The 23,456-nt window shown below is 38.3% G+C and overlaps 1 protein-coding gene across 1 annotated transcript in view; it reads left to right on the top strand.

The window, feature by feature from the left end:
• The window catches only part of Shoc1 (shortage in chiasmata 1), a 74,870-nt gene that overhangs the window by 12,373 nt on the left and 39,041 nt on the right, over positions 1–23,456 (top strand). The window contains exons 5-11 of the mRNA XM_055611611.1: positions 3,504–3,657; positions 3,837–3,921; positions 5,125–5,269; positions 10,137–10,229; positions 12,317–12,425; positions 20,679–20,773; positions 22,543–22,785. Coding sequence (XP_055467586.1) covers positions 3,504–3,657; positions 3,837–3,921; positions 5,125–5,269; positions 10,137–10,229; positions 12,317–12,425; positions 20,679–20,773; positions 22,543–22,785 — 924 coding nt within the window. The remainder of the gene's footprint in view (positions 1–3,503; positions 3,658–3,836; positions 3,922–5,124; positions 5,270–10,136; positions 10,230–12,316; positions 12,426–20,678; positions 20,774–22,542; positions 22,786–23,456) is intronic.

Below are 23,456 nucleotides of genomic sequence, written 5' to 3'. Positions count from 1 at the left end.
GTATGTTATTTCTCAAAATACCCTAACGATGCTCAGTCTTACCTAATATATGTGAAAGCAAACCTCACATCAGAGATGGAGTTGTAGTCATATTATGCTAAGAAATACACCAGTTTTTAAAAAGTTACTGTCAGTATCAACTAAAATAATGTTTTATCCAAACCATTCTCCAAATCGCTCTAGCTGACTGAGTTCTTCAAACCTTGCTGAGAACTGGCTTTCTTGTAATATATAATGGCCTATTCCGTGTTTAATGATAAAACTTGAAGGTCTGTTATATAATCGATCCTGCTATTTAAGAAATGCTGTAGCCGGAAGTACAACCCTTATATCCAGCACTTTTAATTCCAAAGGTAGATGGATCTCTGTGAGTTCAAGGCCAGCCTGGTCTACCTAGTGAGTTGAAGGCCAGCCTGGGCTGCATAGTGAGTTCCAGGACAGCCAGGGCTACACAGAGAAACCCTGTCTTGGAGGGTAAAATAAAGCTACAGCCAAGTTATTTTACTGCTCCTTTTATGTGATGCAGTTTGGAAAGTTGTCTTTGAGGCTTGGGGATAAATTATGGTTTTAGTTTTCTTTTATAATTATTTTTCCTGGTTTATTATTAAAACTTCTTGTAAAATTTTATGAAGATGAAAATATTTTATATTATATGTATGTGGATAATTTATTTTAAAAAACTAGCAGGATCCACACAGAGAGTTGTTAATCTGTGGCACCACAAGCCATTGTTGGAAGGAATCAATTCACTAAGGGAAGATAATGCTTAACTTGATTTTCTTTGGTCTCCCATATCACAGACATCCTTTATCATCTTTGTAGTTTTCAATGTGATTAATTTCAAACACATACATGGATATATACTCTCATTTCTAGTTATTTCACTGAGGTTAATCTTGGAGATGGAAGATTTAGTATAGTATGAGAATGATTTATTCATGCCAGCTGTATCGCCACGGCATACAGTGCTGCTGATATTATGGTGACACACATAAACAACTGTATACTTCATTTGCATTTTAAAAGTTATTAATGTGTATTGCCTATTTGTATCTTTATTTTATAAAAATCATTTTTATTTGCATGTGTTTTTATATGTAAAGACACTAATAATTCCAAGTGCATTTAACTTTAATCTGTTCTGCTGATGTTTTCCTGTATAGATTCTTGAATTGCATTTATGCTTAGAAAAATGTTCCCTTATTATATAACGTTTCCATGTTAAAGGATTTGTTTGTTTTGAGACAGGGTCTTGCAGTGTAACTCTAGCTGGTCCAAAACTCACTTTGTAGACCAGGCTGGCTTTAAACTCACAGAAATCTACCCGCCTCTGCCTCCTGGGTACTGGAATTCTAGGTGTGTGCCATGGCACACCATTAATTTTGTAATGTTTTATATAATTTTATTTCAACTTTTATGTTTAAAACTAGGAACATTTTTAAAATATTTTGACATTTGTCCCAATATCATTTAGTTAAGAGTCTTTCTCACTATCATAAATGCTGCTAATATTAAATGCTAAGTTCTTACCCATTTTCAGTATAATTCTAGGTTTTCTATTGTTTTGTCTATTATGTTAGTGTCACATAATTTGAGCTCTAAGCCTATGATATATGTTTAGTCTCTTGTTGCTTTTTTTTTTCTCCCTGACTTCATGTATTTATTTGTCTATATTTGCTTTGTAGTCACTTTCCCCAAAAGTTCTAAATCATACCTCTTGGAAAATGTGTGTTAGATCCTTTAAAACGTTTCGATAGTTTTCCTAGCTGGGGGATGGGGATGGGGAATGGTTTGTCTTGCTTTTTATTCAATGTAAGTTTGTTGTTGTTGTTTTGTTTTCTAAGATTCTCAATAGTATTCATTAGGAAATCATGACTTTAATAATTTATACACACATCTTAAGGAACTCATACTGTTTTCATCTAGTTGATTTGGGTTTTCTAAGTGAACAGAAGTAACTCTTGCCAAGTTTCCTGTCACTAAAGCTGTTTTTCCTGCTTCTTTCATAACTGAGCTTTGCATTTACTGCTTATCAGCCGTCTACACAGCGTGACACAGTGAGGAGCACACATGATTGCTCTGAAGTAAGAACAGCAGGGCACACGGCTGTAGTTGTACACGGAGGCCACCGCGTGCCTGGGGAAAACAGCCTTCCCTGACAGCCTTGGTTATGGCGACAGCCTGACCTCTAGTGGCTGCATAAAAACGGACGTTGACTCTTGGGGGCTGACTTCAAGAGGGACATGAGGTGTTCACTGCAGTAGAAAGCAGAATGTGGCTTTCTTTGGGTGACAGCCTTGGAGCTTGTGTTTGGAAGAGTAACGGGGTATAACTAATGCCTTTTTCACTCTTGACTTCATCAGCATTTTCACAACGGCACATTATATGGATAAATTGCCCTTAATTTTCTCAGCTTAGTCCTGCTTCGGTGGACTTGGCTGATGAGCTTTCATCAGTGTCTCACAGGGAATTTTTAGTCAGGAGATTAGCAGGGACTTAAATGATTTGGTTGGTCACTTACGAAGTTGGTTTGTATGGCAAGTTTTCCTTTGATACATATTCAGCACAGAAGGGATGCTCCTGGATGCTTGTATTCTGTCACATATTGACATCACTTATGTAGTTGTCCAGGAGAGACACCACTGCCTGAAAACATTCTGATCCTCCCCTGACACCTGCTACCTGTACTTAGCCGAAATGCTACTGCCCAGCACAAGAGACTTGTCCATTCTCCGCGCTCAAGGCAGCTTTCAGATTGGAGATTTTGGCTTCCTGGGCGTTTCCTTCTCTAAGTGTACATTTTCTTTTCTTTTTCACTTAAATTTATTGAAAAGGGGGGCTAATTTAATGTTTACATCCATGGATCAGAAGATCACTACTCAACAACTAGCCAAGATTCTAAAGTAACCCAAACATAAAAGGTTATGATAGAGAGGGAAATCACTGGTTAATATTATCAGTATTAATTTTAATATGTAAAGTATATCATACTTTCCAAGTAATGTTCCAGTATACAGTTTTCATTATAATTTTCATTATAATTAGTTAAGTGCCAGCCTTGTTTGGATAACTTTATAATGACGGAGTCAGTGATTTCATACTTAGGCTCTCTAGATCATATTCATTCATTGTATGTCCTTACAGATTAAATAATGCAGAGAATGGAGAAGCAGACTCAACCAGAGTATAATATTTTTATACTCTTTAAACTTTTGGTGCTATTTTGAAGTAGAAAATATTTCCCTCCAGTAATTAAGCCAGTCTTTGTTGATAAAGTATGTCACTATAATGCAACTCTTTTAGAACATTTGTCTTTGTTTCCATATGCTAAATAATACCACATTTTTTAGCTCTTCCTTTGGTCTGGGTACTACAATCTGTGTTTCATATACTTAGTATAATAGAGAACTAGATTATTTTGGTGTGTTTGAAAAATCCATTAATATTTAATGTCTATATCTCTTGTATAACTATTAGATTCTTAATTCCTTATTTTTTTTCAGGATTACATATTGATGAGGAAATGATTTTTATAAATGAAACAGTGGACAATCATCTACCCACTGTGGATACTCTCTGGAGCAGACTAAAGCTCCCTCTGGTGAAGGACCCGCTTCCAGATTTTAAAGAACACCTCTCCGGAAAGGAGAATCTCCCGTATGTAGTTGCCTGCTACTGTAATTGCTTTTATTTGAGAGAACAGTCTTTGTGTAGCCACAGGTTTAGACACTGTTCCATTGCTTCAGCTCAGCTTGCATGATAGTCTTTGTATTTTAATCGGCAATATTTGTTACAGGTGTTAGTATTAATTAATCTTGTTTAATTTTTGATTCAAGGGAATGTTTCTCTGTTGAAGAACGTTTGGAACCTTTTGTGAGAGATTTTCATATGGCTGAGGAGACCTTTTGTAAGACGACACTAGTATGTTTCAAATAGAATTATAACACTTGCTTTCAGTAATGTATTTCCAGAAGTAAGGGTGCACGCGTTTATAAATTTTAGGAGTTTACTTTAACTGTTTGCAACTGTCATGCTAAATTTTTTGATACCAAGTTGAATATGTGTCAATTATGGAGCCAAATTTACTTCTAAGTAGTGGTTTTCAGATGTAGATGATGGTTGACATTGGATCCTACCCAGTTATATTCTGGTATTAATTAATATTAATCAATATTATTAATTTAATTAATAATATTATTAATTAATTAATTAAAATTAATTAATATTAATTGTCTAGTGGGCAGTCCAGGTACAGAGAATTTTCAAACCTCTTTTATCACTATACTTGATATAGAAATGTAAGTAGTTAAGTTTAAAAATTATAAGGTAAATTCTATGGACATTATAATTTAAAGACACATTTTTATGGACAACTGAAATATTTTATACATTGGGGGTTTTTCTTAATACCAAAGGACACACATACACACACACACACACACACACACACACACACACACACACACAATGCAGTAAAGGCACTTCAAGGGTTTCCTTACAGATAAAATGTGAACAAGTTGGTGAAGGTATTAATTTGTTTATTGACCTGCTGACTCCAGCCCCTCCCCCTTCCCCTTCCCCTTCCCATGTTAGTTCTGAGTGGTACAGTCTCACCTGTTGAGGAATATTGTCTGTGAAGATGAGAGAAAAATATAGCCCGTGGGATGCAGTAGAGACAAACTCTATTCCATCACACCTATTCAGGTTTTGGTACTTTTAAAACTAATTTATTTATTTGCTTTACATCCCAATCATAGCTCCTCCCACCTCTCCTCCCAGTTCCACCTTTTGCTACTTTTCTATCTCTCAATTTCTTTAACTCTTTTTAATGTAGAATTTCTAAATTTTTTTTTAGCCAAAAAGAAGCTACATACGAATTTACTGTGTGTCACTAAGGGGATGGGGATTATAAAAGAGATTAATCAAGAAAGGCATTGTTTGTAAGAAGAACCTATTTCTGACTACTAAACCTCTTTTTTTTTTTTTTAATCTGTATAGCAGTTAAAACAGAATCTGAAATAAGTTTGAATTTTAGTGTGCCATTTAAACAAACATCCATTTAGGAATTAAATATATTTACTTGGAAATGTCTCTTAAATTTTTCAAAATGTTATATTATTTCAGCCATCAGTTTTTCCTTCTGAGTTTGAATTCTTAATCTCTACAAACCCCAAACAAGAAATTCCTACCCAATCACCATCAGAACTGAAGGAGTCATTAAACCTAATACCTGAAATAATGGCTGATGGAGATGAAAATGAACAAAGAGGTGAGAACTCGCTTAGAGGTGTGTTCCTTTAAAAACTGCTGTGCTAGGTGAGGTGGTGCACACCTTTAATTCCAGCATTTGGGAGGCAGAGGCAGACAGATCTCTAAGTTTAAGGTCAGCCTTGTTTGCGGAGTGGCTACACATAGGAACCCCATCTCTGAGTTCAAGACCAGCCTGTCCTACAAATCAAGTTCCAGGATACCCAGGGTGGTTACACAGAGAAACCTCAATCTTGAAAAACAAAACAAAACAAACAAACAAACAAACAAAACTACTTGTTATCTGAATTCTTATTTGTTTAAATACTTTGCAGAGATGTTCTGTAAGTTACGTGTTGGGGTCTCAGGATTGTTGCTATTAGACCCTTGACCTATTGTCACTTTTTCTGGTGTTGGAGTCTGACTCAGAGCCTTTCGTGCTTGGCACACCACTGTTACATTCCTGAGAATCCAACGCAGAGTTGCTCATTCTGGACACTCAGTGAAGCTGCAGCTATACGGTAGGTGATCTCCCTGGGGCTGCCCTCTTCCGCTTACCATGATTCTTCAAACTTAGCAGTACTTTATTGATTGTTATAGCCAAATAACATCCCATTGTAGAGATGTTTTCTCACATTTTAATTATCCACACATCTGTTGATAGACATTTGAATTATTTTTTGTTTTAGCTGTTACAAATAAGCCTGCTATAAATATTTATTTAGAAGTTTTTTTGCATGTGTACATTTATTTTCTTAATTTTTATAATTTTTCTATTTAATTTGTTACTGGGTTTCATCTTTTTTGTTGGTCTTCCCTTCTCTCCTCCAGACTCCTGCCCTGCTCCTGCTAGTCCCCCTCCTTCTTTTTCTGTTTTCATGTCACATTATTCTCTTACCATTTTTGTTCTCCTCTTACAACTGTACTTTGATACTTTTCTCCCTTCTGGTTTTGTGACCTATACCTCCCCAGAACACATATACATCTGTATAAAAATTAAAATCCAGGATATGCATTAGAGAGAAAATGTGAGTCTGTAATGCTTTCTATAATACTTCTAGTTCCTCTTCTATTTCTGCAAGTGTCATAATTTCTTCTTCATGGCTGAGTAAAATCCCATAGGTATATTCCTACGCTATCTACTGATCTTTGATGAGCATCCCTGCTGGCTCCATCCCATGGCTATTGTGATAGTGCAGCGGTAAACATGAGTGCCAGTGTCTCTGTGATAGCTCTTAGAGCCCTTTGATATGTACCCAGGAGTTGTCTAGCTGTGTCCTGTTGTAGTTCTGTCTTTAACTTATTGAGAAACCTTCATACCCAGTTCCTTAGTGAATTCCCAAGTTTGTATGCCCACCACACTGGGTAAAAGTTCTCCTCATATCCTCAGCAGCATTTGTTCTTTTTTTTCCTGATGATAACCATTGCAACTGGGGTAACTAGAATCTCAGCGCAGTTTTAAATTGCATTTCCCTAATATATAGCCAAGGATATGTAGCACTCTTCCAAGAATTTAGTAGCTATTTGTATTTCTTCTTTTGAAAACTATCCAGTTAATTAGCCCATTTATTGACTGAAAGATTTGTGAATTTGCTGTTGTTTGATTTTTGCTATTCCTTATATATTCTAGATATGAGTTCCCAACTCTTTTTTTTTCAAAAATTTTAATATATTAATTACAGTTTATTCACTTTGTATCCCAACCGTAGCCCCCTCCTTTATTCCCTCCCAATTCCACCCTCTCTCCTTCTTCTCCTCCCTGCCCCTCTCCAAGTCCACTGATAGGGGAGGTTCTCCTCCCCTTCCATCTGTTCCTAGCTTATCAGGTCTCATCAGGACTGGCTACATTATCCTCCTCTGTGGCCTGGCAAGGCTGCTCCCCTGTCAGGGGGATGTGGTCAAAGAGCCAGCCCCTAAGTTGTCAGAGACAGTTCCAGTTCCCCTTACTAGGGAACCCATTTGGATACTGAGCTGCCATGGGCTACATCTGAGCAGGGATTCTAGGTTATATCCATTAATGGTCTTTGGTTGGGGTATCAGTCTCAGAAAAGACTCCTGTGCCCAGATATTTTGTTTCTGTTGCTCTCCTTGTGGAGCTCCTGTCCTCTCCAGGTCTTACTGTCTCCCCCTTCTTTCATACGATTCCCTGCACTCTACCCAAAGTTTGGTTATGAGTCTCAGCATCTGTTTTGATACACTGCTGGGTAGAGTCTTTCAGAAGCCCTCTGTGGTAGGATACAGAGACTTCTTAATTGCATATAATTCCATGTGTTATTTCTTGGGTATCTGCTATTTTAGCATTTCCGTGTGTGTGTGTGTGTGTGTGTGTGAGAGAGAGAGAGAGAGAGAGAGTTATTTTGAAGGGCAATCTTTTAATTTTATTTATGATACTTTTGCCAAATAATGAGGTGGCTGCATCATGGGAGCTCCATGCTTAACTGCCTGAGGGGCTGCCAGGATGTGTCCCTGAGTACTTGCAGTGTTTTCAGGGTTCTGATTGTCTCCTATGTGTATGACCCAGGGTGTTCCCACATTTTAGCTTCTGTCAGTGAAGCTGCAATGGACATGGATTTGCAGGTATTGCTCTGAGATATTGTTTGTGTTAATTGTTTATATCCCAGCAGCAGGCTTGCCAGACTGTGTGTATACTAGCTCTGGTTTTTGCTGTATTAGTTTGCATTTCTAGCCACAGTGTATGATGATTTTTACATAGTGTATAAAATGAGGACATGACTGCTCCAAGGAATAATTGAGGAGAAGGTTTTTGTTGTAGATATGAGGGAGAGTACAACCAGAGACCTGTAGAAGAGTCCAGAGCAGGAAAAGAAAGTAGTAAACTAAACATGGCCAGCAGACTGAACTGGGCCATGAGAGGAGAGAGGCAGGTACAGAGGAGAGAGAACAAGAAGAAAGGGAGAAGGGTGGGCAAAGATAGAGAGGACCAGGAGGGTACAATGGCAGGGTTATGTAGGAACGAGAAACTGGGCTAAGGGAATCCCCTGAGCTGGAGTTTAGGGTGGTGGGCAGGGTGTGAAGAGCCAGGATGTCAGCATGGATTCTCATAGGTGCTTGTGATGCCGAGGGAGCCTGGAGGACAGCATGCATTTTGGTATGCTAAGAGGCATTTGTCCCCAGTTTCTTTTGGACCTGACGGATAGTTTATCAGTAGCATTCTGCAAATTTCTTTACTCCAGATTTTATTTTGTCAGAGGCTTACATCTTTATGTATAATATCACAATATTTGCAAACAGACATAATTTGACTACCTCCTTTCCAATTTGGATACTTTTTATTTCTCTTTATTGCTGTACTGTGCTGTTAGGACTTTTAGTGCAGTGGTGAACCGTAATGGTGAAAGTGGACATCCTCATCTGTTTTCTTGTCTTAAGAAGCCTTGACATTTCAAGGTCAAGATAAAGTTAGCTGTATTAGCTTTCTGTGGCTTTTAGTTAAGTTCTGCTCTGTCCCACTAATGAGAGTTGGTTTTTGTTTATTTAACAGTAAATTGTCCGCTTTGCTCAAAAAGCTTTTCACCCCTACAGCAGGAATAAGTTGAAGTCTCTGTTAAGTATTCTTTTTTTTTTATGGACACCACACCAAACATGTAGTTCAGGAGTTAAAGATTTAGACAGAGTGTGTTTATATATTAGAGTTGGGGCCTTCTCTGTGGCTCTCTCCTTTCCTGAATTCACTTTCTAGCTACTGTATTAGCCCTGAACTCTAGTAAAGATAGATTTGTCTTAAAAATTTTATCTACATTCTGTTTGCCCCAGCACCTAGTAAAAACTGTAACATGGGAAAGTGCCTCAGGGCCAGTTTACTCCAGTTTTCTCATTGCTTTTCCTTCTGACAATCATTTTACATATTTTGTGATTCTAAGAACCCACCAACTATAAGACTCATTATCAACTTAATAAAAGTATGTAGAGGAAAGATGTGCATACCAGTTATAAGATGAACAATAATTTCATAAACAAATAGATAAATCTGTGTTGCACTCAAGGAGTTAATGTGTATACTGTCTATAAGAGTTGTGTGTCACAAAGGATGAGTTAAAATGAACAGTAAGTGACAGGGCTGGGGAGAGGGCTAGGTCAGTAAGAAGCTCGCCACTGGAACACGAAGACCTACAGTCAGTTCTCAGGACCCACTGAAGCCAGGCATGAGTGTACATGCTGTGGTTCCAGTGCCGAGAAGGCTGAAGCAGCCTAGCTTTAGATCAAATCAGTGAGCTCTGGCTCACTGAGAGACTGAAAAGTAACGTGGGAAGTAACCGAAGAAGAGTGACCTGTGGCCTCCACATGCACATATGCGTTGGTGCACATACACATATGTAAGCATGTATAAATAATAATAATAATAATAATAATAATAATAATAATAATAATAATAATAATAAAGTAATTGGCACAATATACCGAGCAACTGGAAAGAGAAATAATCATTAGCACCAGTGCCAGTGAGTGTAGTTCTGTGGCAGAGTGCCCAGCACGCCCAAGGCTTGGTTTGAATCTCCAGAACCACAGGAGAATCCCAGTTAAACTGAGCTTAGAAAGTTACCATTGATGGGTGAAGATTATGTTTCAAAGCATTTGCTCTATCTTAGCTTCCAATCGTTATGCTGATTTTTGCATTTTTATATTTCTTTGATGATTTTAATTGATAGATGAGGAGGGAAGGGCATGTGCATTGGAGAATAGAATTTACCAATTATGTCAGCATTTTTTCCAGAATATCCAGCCCTCTCTAAAAGAAAAATATTTGTCTGCAGTAAGGCGATAAAGATACTTTAAATTTTAAAGTTTGAAAGGAAAAAGCCATGGAATAGTGTTATAAGACATAATTTTAATGGTACTTTGTTGCTAGAATTTCTTCTATTTCCTTTCAGGTCTTATTACCAAGTATGAATTTGATATAAAATGCAACTCCACAGAAAGCTTAACTATTGCAAGCCCACATGAACCAGAGCCCAGTAAACCAGGTAAAGACTTTGCCCAAGTCATTGGCTTACCAAGCTTTACCGATATGATATAGAAGAACACTAAATCTGCATTTATAGTCTACTGTGAATTAGTTTTTGTGTTCAAAACCTTGATCATTATGGTCTTGTCATCTTTTTCTTTTTTCTGCCCCTTTATATTTGCCCTATCAGAATCTTGTCAGCCACAAGAGCGAGTCATATATACAACAGAGTTACAAACATTTGAGAAGCTGAGTGGAGGAAATACTGCTAAAATTAAGATGCAAATCTTGGGGCTTGGGGGAAGACTTAGTCAGCAAAGTGCATGCTATATGAGTATGAGTATGAACTCAAAGTATGAGTTCTGACTGTGAGTTCCCCAGCAGCTGGTAGCTGAGTTGGTAGACTGTGGGTTCAGGGACAGACCTGGTACCAAAAGTTATGGCAGAGAGTGATTGTGTAAGACACCCAGCTTTGACTTCTGGCCTCACCCTGATGTGCATGCATATACACCCACACACCCCACACACAGATATAATCTCAAATTATAGCTGAGTACTTTAACTTTATTTTTTATTATCTTACTTTATATGTGTATGTCTGAGTATGTGTGTGCGCTGTGTGCATACACTTGCCATCTGAGGGCAAAAAAGAGCATTAGATGCCCTGAAACCATTTTGTAAAACACCCAGCATAGCTGCTGAGACTCAAACCTGGGTTCTCTGTAAGAGTGGCAAGTGCTACCAACTACAAAGCCATCACTTTAGCTCCAAAACCTTATGTTTCCTTTTGGTGTTAGTAATCTTATTGATCTTTGTTATAATTAAAAACAGACCCTTTCAATTACATATTTATTTATTGAGTGGAGTGGTGCCATGATGTGTGTATAAAGGTCAGAAGGCACCTAGTGGGAGTTGGTTCTTTCCTTCCACCATGTGGATTCCGGGGCTTGAACTCAGGTCATCAGGGTTGGTGGCAAGTACTTTTACATTCTAAGCCATCTTGCCAACGCTTCAAAGGTAGCGTTTTTAATCCCTTAGAGCAGCATATCATTCTCTGCTGTGTCATTATTTTATCATTATCATATCAAATTTGGGAACTGCATCATGTTTTGTTCCAGAATAAAGCCAAATTGTGTTCTTTTAAAATTATATTGATGAGATTGTTACTTAGAACGTTTCTACTCTAAGCACATGTGTATCTGCGAGGGTGCTTACTGCTTTAACTGTACTGCTTTTCAATAAAGGCAGATCTAGTTTTCAGGCCCATTCTATTAATTTATCATTCTGACAAAGACATCTAGAGTCCTGACTCATTAAAGTGAAGAATTACTCTTATATAGAAAATAGTGCTGTCTCCTAAGTATGGACAACATTAGTCTCCAGAACTAAAACTCTTCTTATACACAAAGCTCTTAGGGTTTATCTTAGATAGCTAACTCAGTCAAATTCAGCTGTCACTGTCATTTTTAAAAGTCACCACTGTCATAATTGAGATACCAAGTAATAATTTGTAGTTCATTATATAGATATAAATTTAGGACTGTTATTTCCTAGCTCAAGGAATCTAAATTTCTTGTGTTCTGTATGTGTGCATACATATATGTGAGGGGAAGCCAGAGGTCAAGCTCGGGCACCGTTCCTTAGGAGCCTTCCACTTTGTTTTCTGAGACAGGCTCTCCCACTGAGACTTTGGGCTCATGGACAAAGGACAGGCTGGGATTTCAAGGGCAAGCCCTCATGCCCAGCTTCTCACATGGGTACTAGGACTGAACTAAGGTTCTAATGCTTTAGCAACTGAGCTATATCTCTAGCTCCACCCCCCAAATTTCTTCTTACTGAACATCAAAAACTCTGTGAGCAGCACAAGTTGGACTTGATGGCAGAAAAAAAAAAAAAAAAAAAGAGGACACAAAGTTGGGTTGGATGTGTGGATCTGGGAGGAGTTGAGGAAAAGAGGTGAATGTGATAAAATGCATCATACTAAATTCTCAAAAAACTAATACAAACATTTTGTTGCAGCAAATTGACCCAGTAATTATTTACAAGAGTTCTAAAAGTTATCTTATTTTTACAGTATTATATAACTTTAATTTTCAAATATTTCAGGAGAATTAGAAATGCCACCAACACATCTAAGCTTACCAAGGCAACATTCTTCAGTGAGTTTATTACATGCAAGATTTCAGACATTTCCATTTTCTGCTGTGTGTAAAATGTAAGTAAAGATTGTATCTAGAACCCAAGCTGCAGTTCAGGACAAGCATTTTTTAATGAAATATCTCCATTTAAAGACAACTTCCAAGAAGCTCTTATGAAAAATTATGAGACTGTGTATATATATTATATATATATATATATATATATATATATATATATATATATATATATAAAGCTGGGAAGAGGCTATGACTATATATGCACACATCTGTGATTTTTTTTTTATAGAATATTGTTAGATGGTGACACAGAAAGACATAAGAATGACTTTGCCTAAAAGGAAACTAGGTAATATGACAATATGGTAGGATATTTTTCACAATGTCATCTTTTACAGTAGCTTTCAGCATTTTGAGTATATTACCATTACAATAATTACTAGTGAAAGTAAGTAACTTTTAATAAGTAAGTTTCAGGATCCTGACAGAAATAGAATGATTCAGAAGTTGCCTCTGAACCCTTGCTGGTGACACTCATGCCATGGAAGGCACACTCTGTGGGTTCCATACAAATTGCACGGACTAGCTGGCGTGAACAATAACATCTTATTTCCTCAGGGTCCTGCAGCCTACTGAGTAAGGTGTTTGCTGGGCTGGTGTGGTTGTGTAGGACTAAGAACTACTCTACTGATCTCATTGCCTAATTTCCTCTTTATTAAAAGATACAGTCATTGTCTCATGTTCTGAGACTAAGGTTTCAGTGTATACATTTGGGGAGTCACAGTGTACCCCAGAATAAGTGTCTTAAAACTCTGCATTAAAGTCCTGGCTCCATCACTTGCTCCTAATTGCTCTGGCCTCAGTCTCTCTGTGATGCTGGCTGTCTGCTTCAAAGACTCATTATGAGGTCTTCTAAAAGATGATACATCTGTGGCCGGAGTAGGCAAGGGTTCCAGCATAGTGTGTTCATCAACTTATTTCCCAGGAAATCCTACCCTGTTTCTATCAGTGTATGTCCTTCAACCTGTCATTATGGCCTCAGTATTGAGAATATCAGATATATAGAACTAGGGGTTGGTCCATAAATCTGTTCAGCATCCATTGTTATTGTAGAGAATGGTCTGCGGTCTTAGAATTGCTACTACAAGGCTAAATATTCATATTCCAGTTGGATCCAATTTGTTTTGTTTTTCTTTTAGTTGTTTCATTTTGTATGTGTGGGTATTTTACCTGCATGTGTGTCTGTACAAATGTGTGCATGGTACTCAGGGAGGCCAGAATAGTGTCTGGAATTGGAGTTACAGAAGGTCATGAGCCACCATATGGGTGCTGGTAGTTGAACCCAGGTCCTGTGGAAAAGCAGGACTCTTAACTGCTGAGCCAGCTCTCCTATCCCTTGTTTTGTTTTTCAAGACAAGATTTCTCTGTGTAGACCAGGCTGGTCTTGAACTCAGAGTTCCACCTGCCTCTGCCTCACAAGTGCTGGGATTAAAGGCCAAAATGGTATATCTTAGAAGCCCAGCATACATGATTGCCTGACAGAGTCTGAGATAGCTTTGGATGCTATCTTTTATTAGGCAGCATACATAAATTTAGTGTTTTCCAAAGTAAGTTTAGTCTATCATCTTGAAATAAAGCCATCAATTTTGCTTCTTATTCAAGTTACAAAACTAGGAACTTAGTACAATCTTCATTCCCATTGTAAACTGGAATGTGTCCTAAATCACACACCTCCAGGAGAATTAGAAATGCCTGTGAGTCCCTCGTGAATGATTCCTAGGCTGCTCTTGGCAGGAGAGCTAGAAGCAGCTGTAGCCAAGGACCCACAACTCATTACAGGTTCTGTTCGCATCTTTAATGGTCTGTTTGGTGTCTAACTGAGACATGGAGGAGCCAGCATTGAGTACCCTAAGTATATCTTCACACTCTATTTAAGAATTATTTGCAGCCAGGTGCACGCCTTTAATCCTAGTACTAGGGAAGTACAGGCAGGTGGATCTCTGTGAGTTCGAGGCCAGCCTCTTCTACAAAGCAGGTTCCAAGACTGCCAGGACTACACCTAGAAACCCTGAGCTTGGCATGTCTGTGGCATGAGTGAGCTCTGGAACAGCATGGTATAAGCATGCAATCACATACTTTAGTGCCTCTGCTAAGGCGAAACAGAGTTGTTTTTCTTAGACTCTTTCATGCTCTCATTTCTCTATATTTCCTAATCTGTCTGAGGAAGCAAGTTGGCAATCAGAAACATAAATCAGTATACATTAATATAAACTTAAATTTTAGTTAGCATTAAAATATTAATCATTGTAACTTTTTTTAAATTTATCTATTTTTATTTCATGTGTATTGGTGGTTTTTGCTTGCATGAATGTCTGTGTGAGGGTGATAGATCCTGGAGTTATAGACAGTTCTGACAGGGCTGGGAATTGAATCGGGGTTCTCTGGAAGAGCATTCAGTGCTCTTAACTGCTGAGCTATCTCTCCAGCCCCTGTAGTAACTCTTTAATCACACAGGACTATTTTCTATTTCTTGTTGTAACTGAAATAGCTAATGAGAGTTTATAAAACAAGTCTTACCTGATGCATTATGATTCGGCAAAATTAAAACAAAATGGCTTTTGGGGGTGGGAGGTAGGGGTTGCTTTTGAGACGGGATTTCTCTGTGCAGTCCTGGCTATCGTGGACTCACTCTGTAGATTAGGTTGGCCTCAAACTCACAAAGATCCGCCTGCCTCTGCCGCTCAAGCGCTGAGATTAAAGGTGTGCACAACCAGGGGTTGGGGATTTAGCTCAGTGATAGAGCGCTTGCCTAGCAAGCACAAGGTGCTGGGTTCTGTCCTCAGCAATGGAAAAACAAAACAAACAAACAAACAAACAAACAAAAGGCGTGTGCCACCACCTCCTGGCTTCAAAATAGCTTTTAAAACAGTTAATGGATCTAGAGTCATTTGAAAGAGCTGAAAGGTACTCATCACATCAAGAGATAAGTCACTTCCATCTGGCTAATGGCTAAAACCTTTAAAGTTCTTGGTATTGCAATTATTCCTATTATTTCAGCATTTGGCAGCCTGAGCAGTAAAGTTATGAATTTTAGACCAACTTGGTCTACATGCTGGTTACCTGTATTTAAAAAAAGAAGAATTGTACCTCAATTGTAAGGCTAAAAAATGTTAAAAGACAGTGAGTACTGCTGCTATACCCTTGACTTCCTTGTAGTGCCTTCCACATATAAGAACCGTGTTAGGTTTCAGGGAGAGAGAACAAAAGTCTGGATGAAGTAAGAGTGTATTTCCGTACCGACTGACATGGGAAACATGTCTTCAAAACACTTCATTAAAAGCAAAAATATTTGCTTTTATTGGGCATGGCTGGCTGAAGCATTTCTTCTTATTTCTACTTCTTCTTTCTACTTCAGGATAATTACCTACAATCTGAAGTGTATTATCAAAAAAAAAAAAAAAAGCCCTGGGTAAATTTCAAGAATTTTTCAGATTCTCAAGTTTTTTATCAAATGAGCAGGGTTTTAGACTGTGTGGATGAACTATGTAGTTTAGAACTAAAAAACTAGCTTACAAGTACCACTTATTGTCAACTTAGAATCTAGAAATACCTATTATTGCCATCCTCGAATATGTTCCATATGAACTGAGAAACAGAATGCAATTCGTTCCCCATTTCAATAGAAGTAGGAGGTTTGGCATATGAAGCGTGTGACTCAATAGTCTCTTCCTAACCAGGGCCCATAGCTTCATAGCTATTAATGAGCTGTGGTTGACGTTAACTGTCATATATATTTCCTCCTTCTTCCCCTCTGAACCCTAATACTAGCACACAAATTTTACACATCACCTTCATACCTACCAAGATTTAGGAACTTGATCTAAATTTAGGACCTTGTCACCTCTGGCAAAAGTAGGGACAATAGGACTTTTGTATAGTTCTGATTCTAACAACGAAAAGACTAGAATTTCTATATAAAATGAGCTCAAGGTAAAGTTTATATAAAATATTGTTGAAGTTGTATGTAAATAGTAAACACAATAATTTTACTTGTTGGTTTTATTTCACATAGCTTACAGTGTTGGTATTGTAATTTTTTTATGCAGAAAAGTACTAAAATTATTCCAAGGGAGCCATATGGCTCCAGTCAGTACTGAGGGAGATAAAAGTAGTTGTGATTAAAAATCCTTATTTCTAACTAGATGTAGAATCACAGGATTAATGAAGCATACCCATGGGTGTAACTGGGGCTTGTTTCCAGAGAGCATTGGCTGAACAGGAGGCAGGCCCACCATGAGAAACTTGGGATACTGACACAATAAGGGAAGGAGAAGAGGTCAAATAAGCACCAGCATTCCCTGCCTCTGCTTCCTGGTCAGCCATCAAGGGAACGGCTGTCTTCTGCCTACAGCTCCTACCACCACGATGTCTGCCCAGGCTCACGGGACTAAGCTCATGGACTGAACCCTCTGAACCAAAAACCAAATAAATTCTTTCACTCTTATTTCTATTAGGCATTTGGCTACAGTGATGAAAAATTTACTAAGATAGAAAATATTCTACCCACCGTCAGCTTCACACACAGACACATCACTTTAAACACCATTCCATTCTTTGTTCCCAAAGGTTTTTGTCCAAATGTATTCAGCCTGTCTCCTTGAGTCCTAGAGGCTTAAAAGTTTTACACTGTTTGAAAGTTCAAATTCAGAATCTCCACTGAGACTCAAGGCAATCTCTTACTTGAACCTCTGTAAAATGAGAAAAAAAATCACATACTGCCCATACACAACAGGAGCGAATATTCCCATTCTGAAATGGAAGAATATAGAAAGGAAAGATGAAACCAAAATACAGCCAAAGCCTAGCAGTGCAATCATCAAGTCCTGTAGTTTCAGGCTCAGCCTCTGAAGCATGTAGTGTTCTGATGTATACTCCAAGGGGCTGGGACGCCCCAGCCTGCATAACCTTGCCATTTTCAACTCACATGACTCCTCTCTTTCTAAGTTGGGATTTCTATTGCTGTGATGGAACACCATCGCCAAGAATAACCTGGGAAAGAAAGGTTTTACTTTGCTTACACTTCCACATCGCTGCCCACCATGGAAAGCAGGACAGGAACTCAAACAGGGAAGGAGCCAGGAGGCAGGAGCTGATGCAGAGGCCATGGAGGGTGGAGGGGTGTCTGCTTTCTTATAGAACCCAGGACTACAAGCCCATGGATGGCTCCACCCACAATGGACTAGGCCCTCTTCCATCACTCATTAATTTTAAATGTAGCCCAGCACCCAGAGAGGCAGAGGCAGGTGGATCCCTGTGAGTTCAAGGCCAGCCTGGTGTACAGAGTGAGTCCAGGACAGCCAGGGCTAAAACAGAGAAACCCTGTTTTGAAAAAAACAAAAAACAAAAAAAAAAACAAAAAACAAACAAACAAAAAAAAACACAAAGAAACAAAAATGTCTTACAGTTTTGCCTATGCCCCATCTTAAGGAGGCATTCTCTTAAATTGAGGTTCCCTCTCCTCAATCACCTGCTCAGAGGCTCTGTGCAGGAAATCCAACCCTGTTTGTTACACATTTCCTGGCCTTCCAGATCTTCTTTTAAAAATGTGGGTTCTAATCTCTTTAGCCTGCATGGAACCACGGTTTTTCTATTCTGTGTGCCTGGAAATGTGGCTGATGCCAAGGTCTGCTGCTAGTTAAAGCAGTAGTCAGGCTTCCTTGGACCATGGGAGCAAGGTGCCCCGTTGCTCACTTCTCAAAGGAGAGTCTTGCAGTTGAGTTTTACACCTTAAAGCCTGTGATATTTGGAGTCGATTCAATTCCTGAGATGCCCACAGGTATCTTTCTTAGGAGCACAGTGCAAAGTGTTAGCTTCTCTCTAGTGGTGCTGGTCCCTTTAACAACTCCATCCTAATTATTAAAAATTTAAAGTAACCCTTTTCTAGACAAATGACATGGTTGTTGGTTTTTTGTTTTTTTGATTTTGCATCTTCCCATTCAGCTTTTTTATCCCAATTTTTACTGTAAACCTGGTTAAAAGAAGCCACCAGTATTCAGCCTCTGTATTATTTACATTTGTTGTTGCTACAATCAATTATCTGGCAGAAACAGCTTAAGTGAAGAAGGCTTTATCTTGGTTCATAGTTTCAGAGGGTTTAGTCCATAGTTGCTTTGGCAACATGTCATTATAGGGGTAGGAGAACAGCTGTTTATTTCATGGTTGGCAAAGAAGCAGAGACAGGAAATCTAATGCTCATTTGCTTTCTCAGTCTCTCCCTTTGTCCTTCCCTTTGATCCCAGCCGTGGGATGGTACCACCCCAACAGCCCTCAGCACACGGAAATGCCCTCGCTGATAAACCCTCCCTGTGCCTCGCTAATCCCCTCATGGTTCTGAGTCACTCACACTAATGATGAAGCTTGAATATCACAATAATTTTAGGCATGCAGGCCTAAGAGAGGAATTTATTAATAACAATTTCTTTTTGTTTTTTCAAGACAGGGTTTCTCTGTGTAGCCCTGGCTGTCCTGGAACTCACTCTATAGACCAGGCTGACCTCGAATTTAGAGATCCACCTGCCTTTTGCCTCTTGAATGCTGGATTAAAAGCGTGTACCACCACCACCCAGCTAACACCAAATCTTTAAGGGAAGGAAAAAGTAATTAGAAATTTGGTTTATACAGTTCAACTTCAGTTGATACATTTACAAAATACAGGTTTTTTTTTTTACTTGCATTTACATATAAAAAAAAAAACTTAGAATGACTGCCTACAGATTGGGAAAGAATCTTCACCAACCGTTTATCTGACAGAGGGATAATATTCAATATATATAAAGAACTAAAGAAGCAGAAAAGCAACAAACCAAGTAATCCAATTAAAAAATGGGGAATGGAGCTAAACAGAGAATTTTCGATAGAGGAACATCGAATGGCAGAGAAACACATAAAGAAATGCTCAACCTCATTAGCCATTAGGGAAATGCAAATCAAAACGACCCTGAGATTTCACCTTATACCCATCAGAATGGCCAAGATCAAAAACTCAAGTGACAACACATGCTGGAGAGGTTGTGGAGAAAGGGGAACCCTCCTCCATTGCTGGTGGGAATGTAAACTGGTACAACCACTTTGGAAGTCAATCTGGCGCTTTCTCAGACTATTAGGAGTAGTGCTACCTCAAGACCCAGCTATACCACTCCTAGGTATATACCCAAAATTTGCTCAAGTACACAACAAGGACATTTGTTCAACCATGTTTGTAGCAGCTTTATTTGTAATATCCAGAACCTGGAAACAACCCAGATGTCCATCAACGGAGGAATGGATACAGAAATTGTGGTATTTTTACACAATGGAATACTACTCAGCAATCAAAAAGGAGGAAATCATGAAATTTGCAGGCAAATGGTGGGATCTAGAAAAGATCATTCTGAGTGAAGTATCCCAGAAGCAGAAAGACAAACATGGTATATACTCACTTATATAGACCTACAAGATATGATAAACATAATGAAATCTACACACCTAAAGAAATCAAGAAAGCAGACACGGGCGAAGATGATCAATCCTCATTTAGAAAGACAAATGGGATGTGCATTGAACGTATGACAGAAGTCTACTGCAGAAGGCATCTGAAAGACTCTACCTAGCAGTGTTTCAAAGCAGACACTAAGACTCATAACCAAACCCCCGGCAGAGTGCAGGAAATCGTATGAAAGAAGGGGAGTTAGTATGATATGGAAAGGATAGGAGCTCTACAAGGACCAAATATATCTGGGCACAGGATCTTTTCTGAGACTGACACTCAACCAAGGACCATCTATGGATATAACCTAGAACTTCTGCTCGGATATGGCCCGTGGTAGCTCAGTAACCAAGTAGTTTTCCAAAGTAAGGGGAACAAGGACCATTTCTAACAGGATCTCAAGGGCAGGCTCTTTGACCTCCCCACCCCCCCCAGGGGAGGAGCAGTTCTGTTAGGCCACAGAGGAGGACTTTGCATCCAGCCCTGAAGATACCTGATAAAACAGGGTCAAATGAAAAGGGAGGAGGTCCTCCCCTATCAGTGGACTTAGAAAGGGGCAGGGAGGAGACCAGGGAGGGAGTGTGGGATTGGGGAGGGAATGAGGGAGTGGGATACAGCTGGGACACAGAGTTAACAAAATGTAATGAATAAGAAAAATAAAATTTAAAAAAAACTTAGGAAAGTACTTTTCTTAAAATTTTGTTATAGAAAACAGCCAATACTAGTAAATATTAGTAAATATTTACTAGCCAATATTAGTAAATAATCTTTGATTTTTCTTTGACAGCAATTTGCTTAGTGCTGGAGAATCAGCTAATAAATATTGTATGCTGTGGCAACTGGGAAGCTGCAGAAACTCCTGGGTCTCGTTCTTGCTTACAGGTACAGACTGCTCGCTACTGAAAGGCAAATAGAATCAAAGAGCACAAATCTGAGATATTGTCTTTAATTGTATCATAACATGAAATATGTGACATGACACAAAGTCCAGTTATCTTCTAGAGGCTCATTAGATAAAAGTCTCAGCCTTGCTGATTTTCCCATAACTCTTATCTATGAACTAAAGAAAAGCAGACAATCTCACAATACATTTACATGTGTATCTATGTAAATACATTGTAGTTCTTAGACTGACTATACAGCTAATGTGAAAAGTAATATAAAAGTTTTCCATTTTTAAAGCTTTTCAAGAATGCTTTAACACCTTTAACAAAATCCATTTACAATTTAATAAAATAATTTTTAGTTGAATAAACCCCTCCAAGACTCTCTCCGTATCCAATGAGAATAACAATGCAGATGTTGTGTGTTTTCTAAAAATGTGTGTCTATACAAAGACATATACAAGCTGGATGGTGGTGGTGTCTTTAATCCCAGCACTTGGGAGGCAAGGGCAGGAGACATTGAGTTTGAGGCCAGCCTGGTCTACACAGCAAGTTCCAGGACAGACAGCTAGGGCTAGAGAGAGACTCTGTCTCAAAAAAAAAGTTATAATAATGTGAAAGTCCATGTTAGCCATAAAAATAGAAATCACACAAATAGTTTTTCTTTGGTTTTTCAAAAGACAATGGCTCATATAGTCTGGGCTATGCAGCTCAGAATAAATAACCTTGAGCTGTTAAGCCTCCTGCCTCTGGGCAGAGATACTCATTTTCTTGTCTGTGATAATGAATCAATGATCCATTTTTTTTCTTCTAAAAACATTTATTTCTTTGCTTACTGGTCATAAGTCAATAAAACTACTAAAATAATATCTACTTCATAGGATTCTTCCATGGATTACTTAGAAATGATGCATGGAAAATAGTAAAATGTCATGTTTTTGGTAATTGCTAATATTAACACTGGTACTTATCTGTTTTAAGTTACTATTAGTATTGTAAAAAATGCATCATTCCAAAGTTACAATTTCAAATTTTATAATTTTAATTTGGGGTGGATGCTTATAACACAGGCAGTATTATGAAGTAATTGTGCCAGTCCATTTCTTCTGTATGTTGTGATTTCACCTATTTAGGCTAAAAGTCCTGACATAATAAGGTCTGTACCACAATGTCTAAGATGACATTCACCCTAAAATCTGAAGATGTCTTATTAAGGTTCACTATAATGAGTTAGAATTTGAGACTTAATAAATCTTCTGTTCTTCTAAAGCATATCAAGTATATTAGTTTAGTAATTATTAAACAATCAGAATATAGTTTCTTTTGTTACTAAATATGGACTGATTTTTAACTTCTTGATATTTCCAAAGACTGAATAAATTATTTGAGGGCTGGGGATTTACGTTAGTTGATAGAGCTGGGTTCAGACCCCAGCACTGTATGAGCTGGGCATGTTAACACTCACCTGTAAGTGCCAGGGCGCTGGAGGTGGAGGCAGAGAAGGATCATTAGGTCAGAGTCATTCTCAACCACGTTGAAAGTTCAAGAGCAGCTGTGCTTTATGAAACTGTCTCAAAAACAAAAGAAGAAATTATTTGTGTGATTATGTGGACTTATATGAATGCTAACATTTTGAAAATTATATACCAGATGTAATTTCAAATTTCACCTTTTCCTAATGTGTGAAAATACATTTTATTGTGAACATCCAGTATGTTTGTTTATTGTTTTTCATTCACTTTTTTTCTGTGTTTGTATGTTCTCAAGTTCCAAGATTTCAGGAGCCCTGCAGTCAGTATTCACTTGCAGATATGAGGAATATCTTTTCTATCAAAGAAGACAGCCTTGTGATTAGCTCTGCAAAAGCCAAGGGGTGGAGACAAGCAAGACTAAATCCAATAATGGCTGAAACTTTGGAGCATCTGAAGACATATTTGTGTCATCATGGTCTGTCCTCTACGGAGACTAAGCTGGAGATTTTCCTGCCTACAAAAGTATTTCAGCTGGAATGTAAGTATAGAACAGTAAGTCAGCTTGTGTGACCATTTCACAGGAGCTGTCTGACACCAGGTTTCTCCTCAATGATTAGGAAAATATTAACTAAGGCTTAACATTCTCATGCCTTGGTTCTGCCAGTTTATGACTTTTGACCTTCCTAGGCTCTACATTCTTCTCAGAAAAAAATATGGCAACTTAATTAGCTAAACCTAAAGTCCTATTCTGCCTAAAATTCTACAGTCTTTTAAATTTTTAGCCATTTTAATAATAAATGTGTGTGCATACTTTCAAAAATTATTTTCTACAGTAAGTAGTAAGTTTCAGATGTAAAAAGTCTGAGAAACATAGTTTGAGGAAAGTAGTTTGTTATAGAAAATACCTTTAAAGTGAGCCTTAGGTGTTACCATCACTCGGGAAACTGGAAGAGTGCAGAGCTCTTCTGGGAGGAAGACCTCAGCAGCCACATGAGTCCATCCCAGGCTTAGACGGACTCATGGTGCAATAGAGTGTTCAAAGATTAGCCCCTCATCAAAGAAAGTCTTCTTGACCGACACAAAACAATGATCAGAGTGCAGAGAGCAAGTGACTGTATGGTGCCCAGTACTGACCAATGGGCTCGGGGATCACAGCGGAAGAGGACGGGATATGGCAGAAAGATTGTAAGAGCCAAAAGAGCAAGAAGT

This window comes from Psammomys obesus, unplaced genomic scaffold, assembly GCF_907164565.1.
Source record: "Psammomys obesus unplaced genomic scaffold, mPsaObe1.curated_primary_1811, whole genome shotgun sequence".
Classification (NCBI taxonomy): Eukaryota; Metazoa; Chordata; class Mammalia; order Rodentia; family Muridae; genus Psammomys; species Psammomys obesus.
Note: the sequence above shows the minus strand (reverse complement) of the source record. Positions and strands in the feature narration are given on the sequence as shown.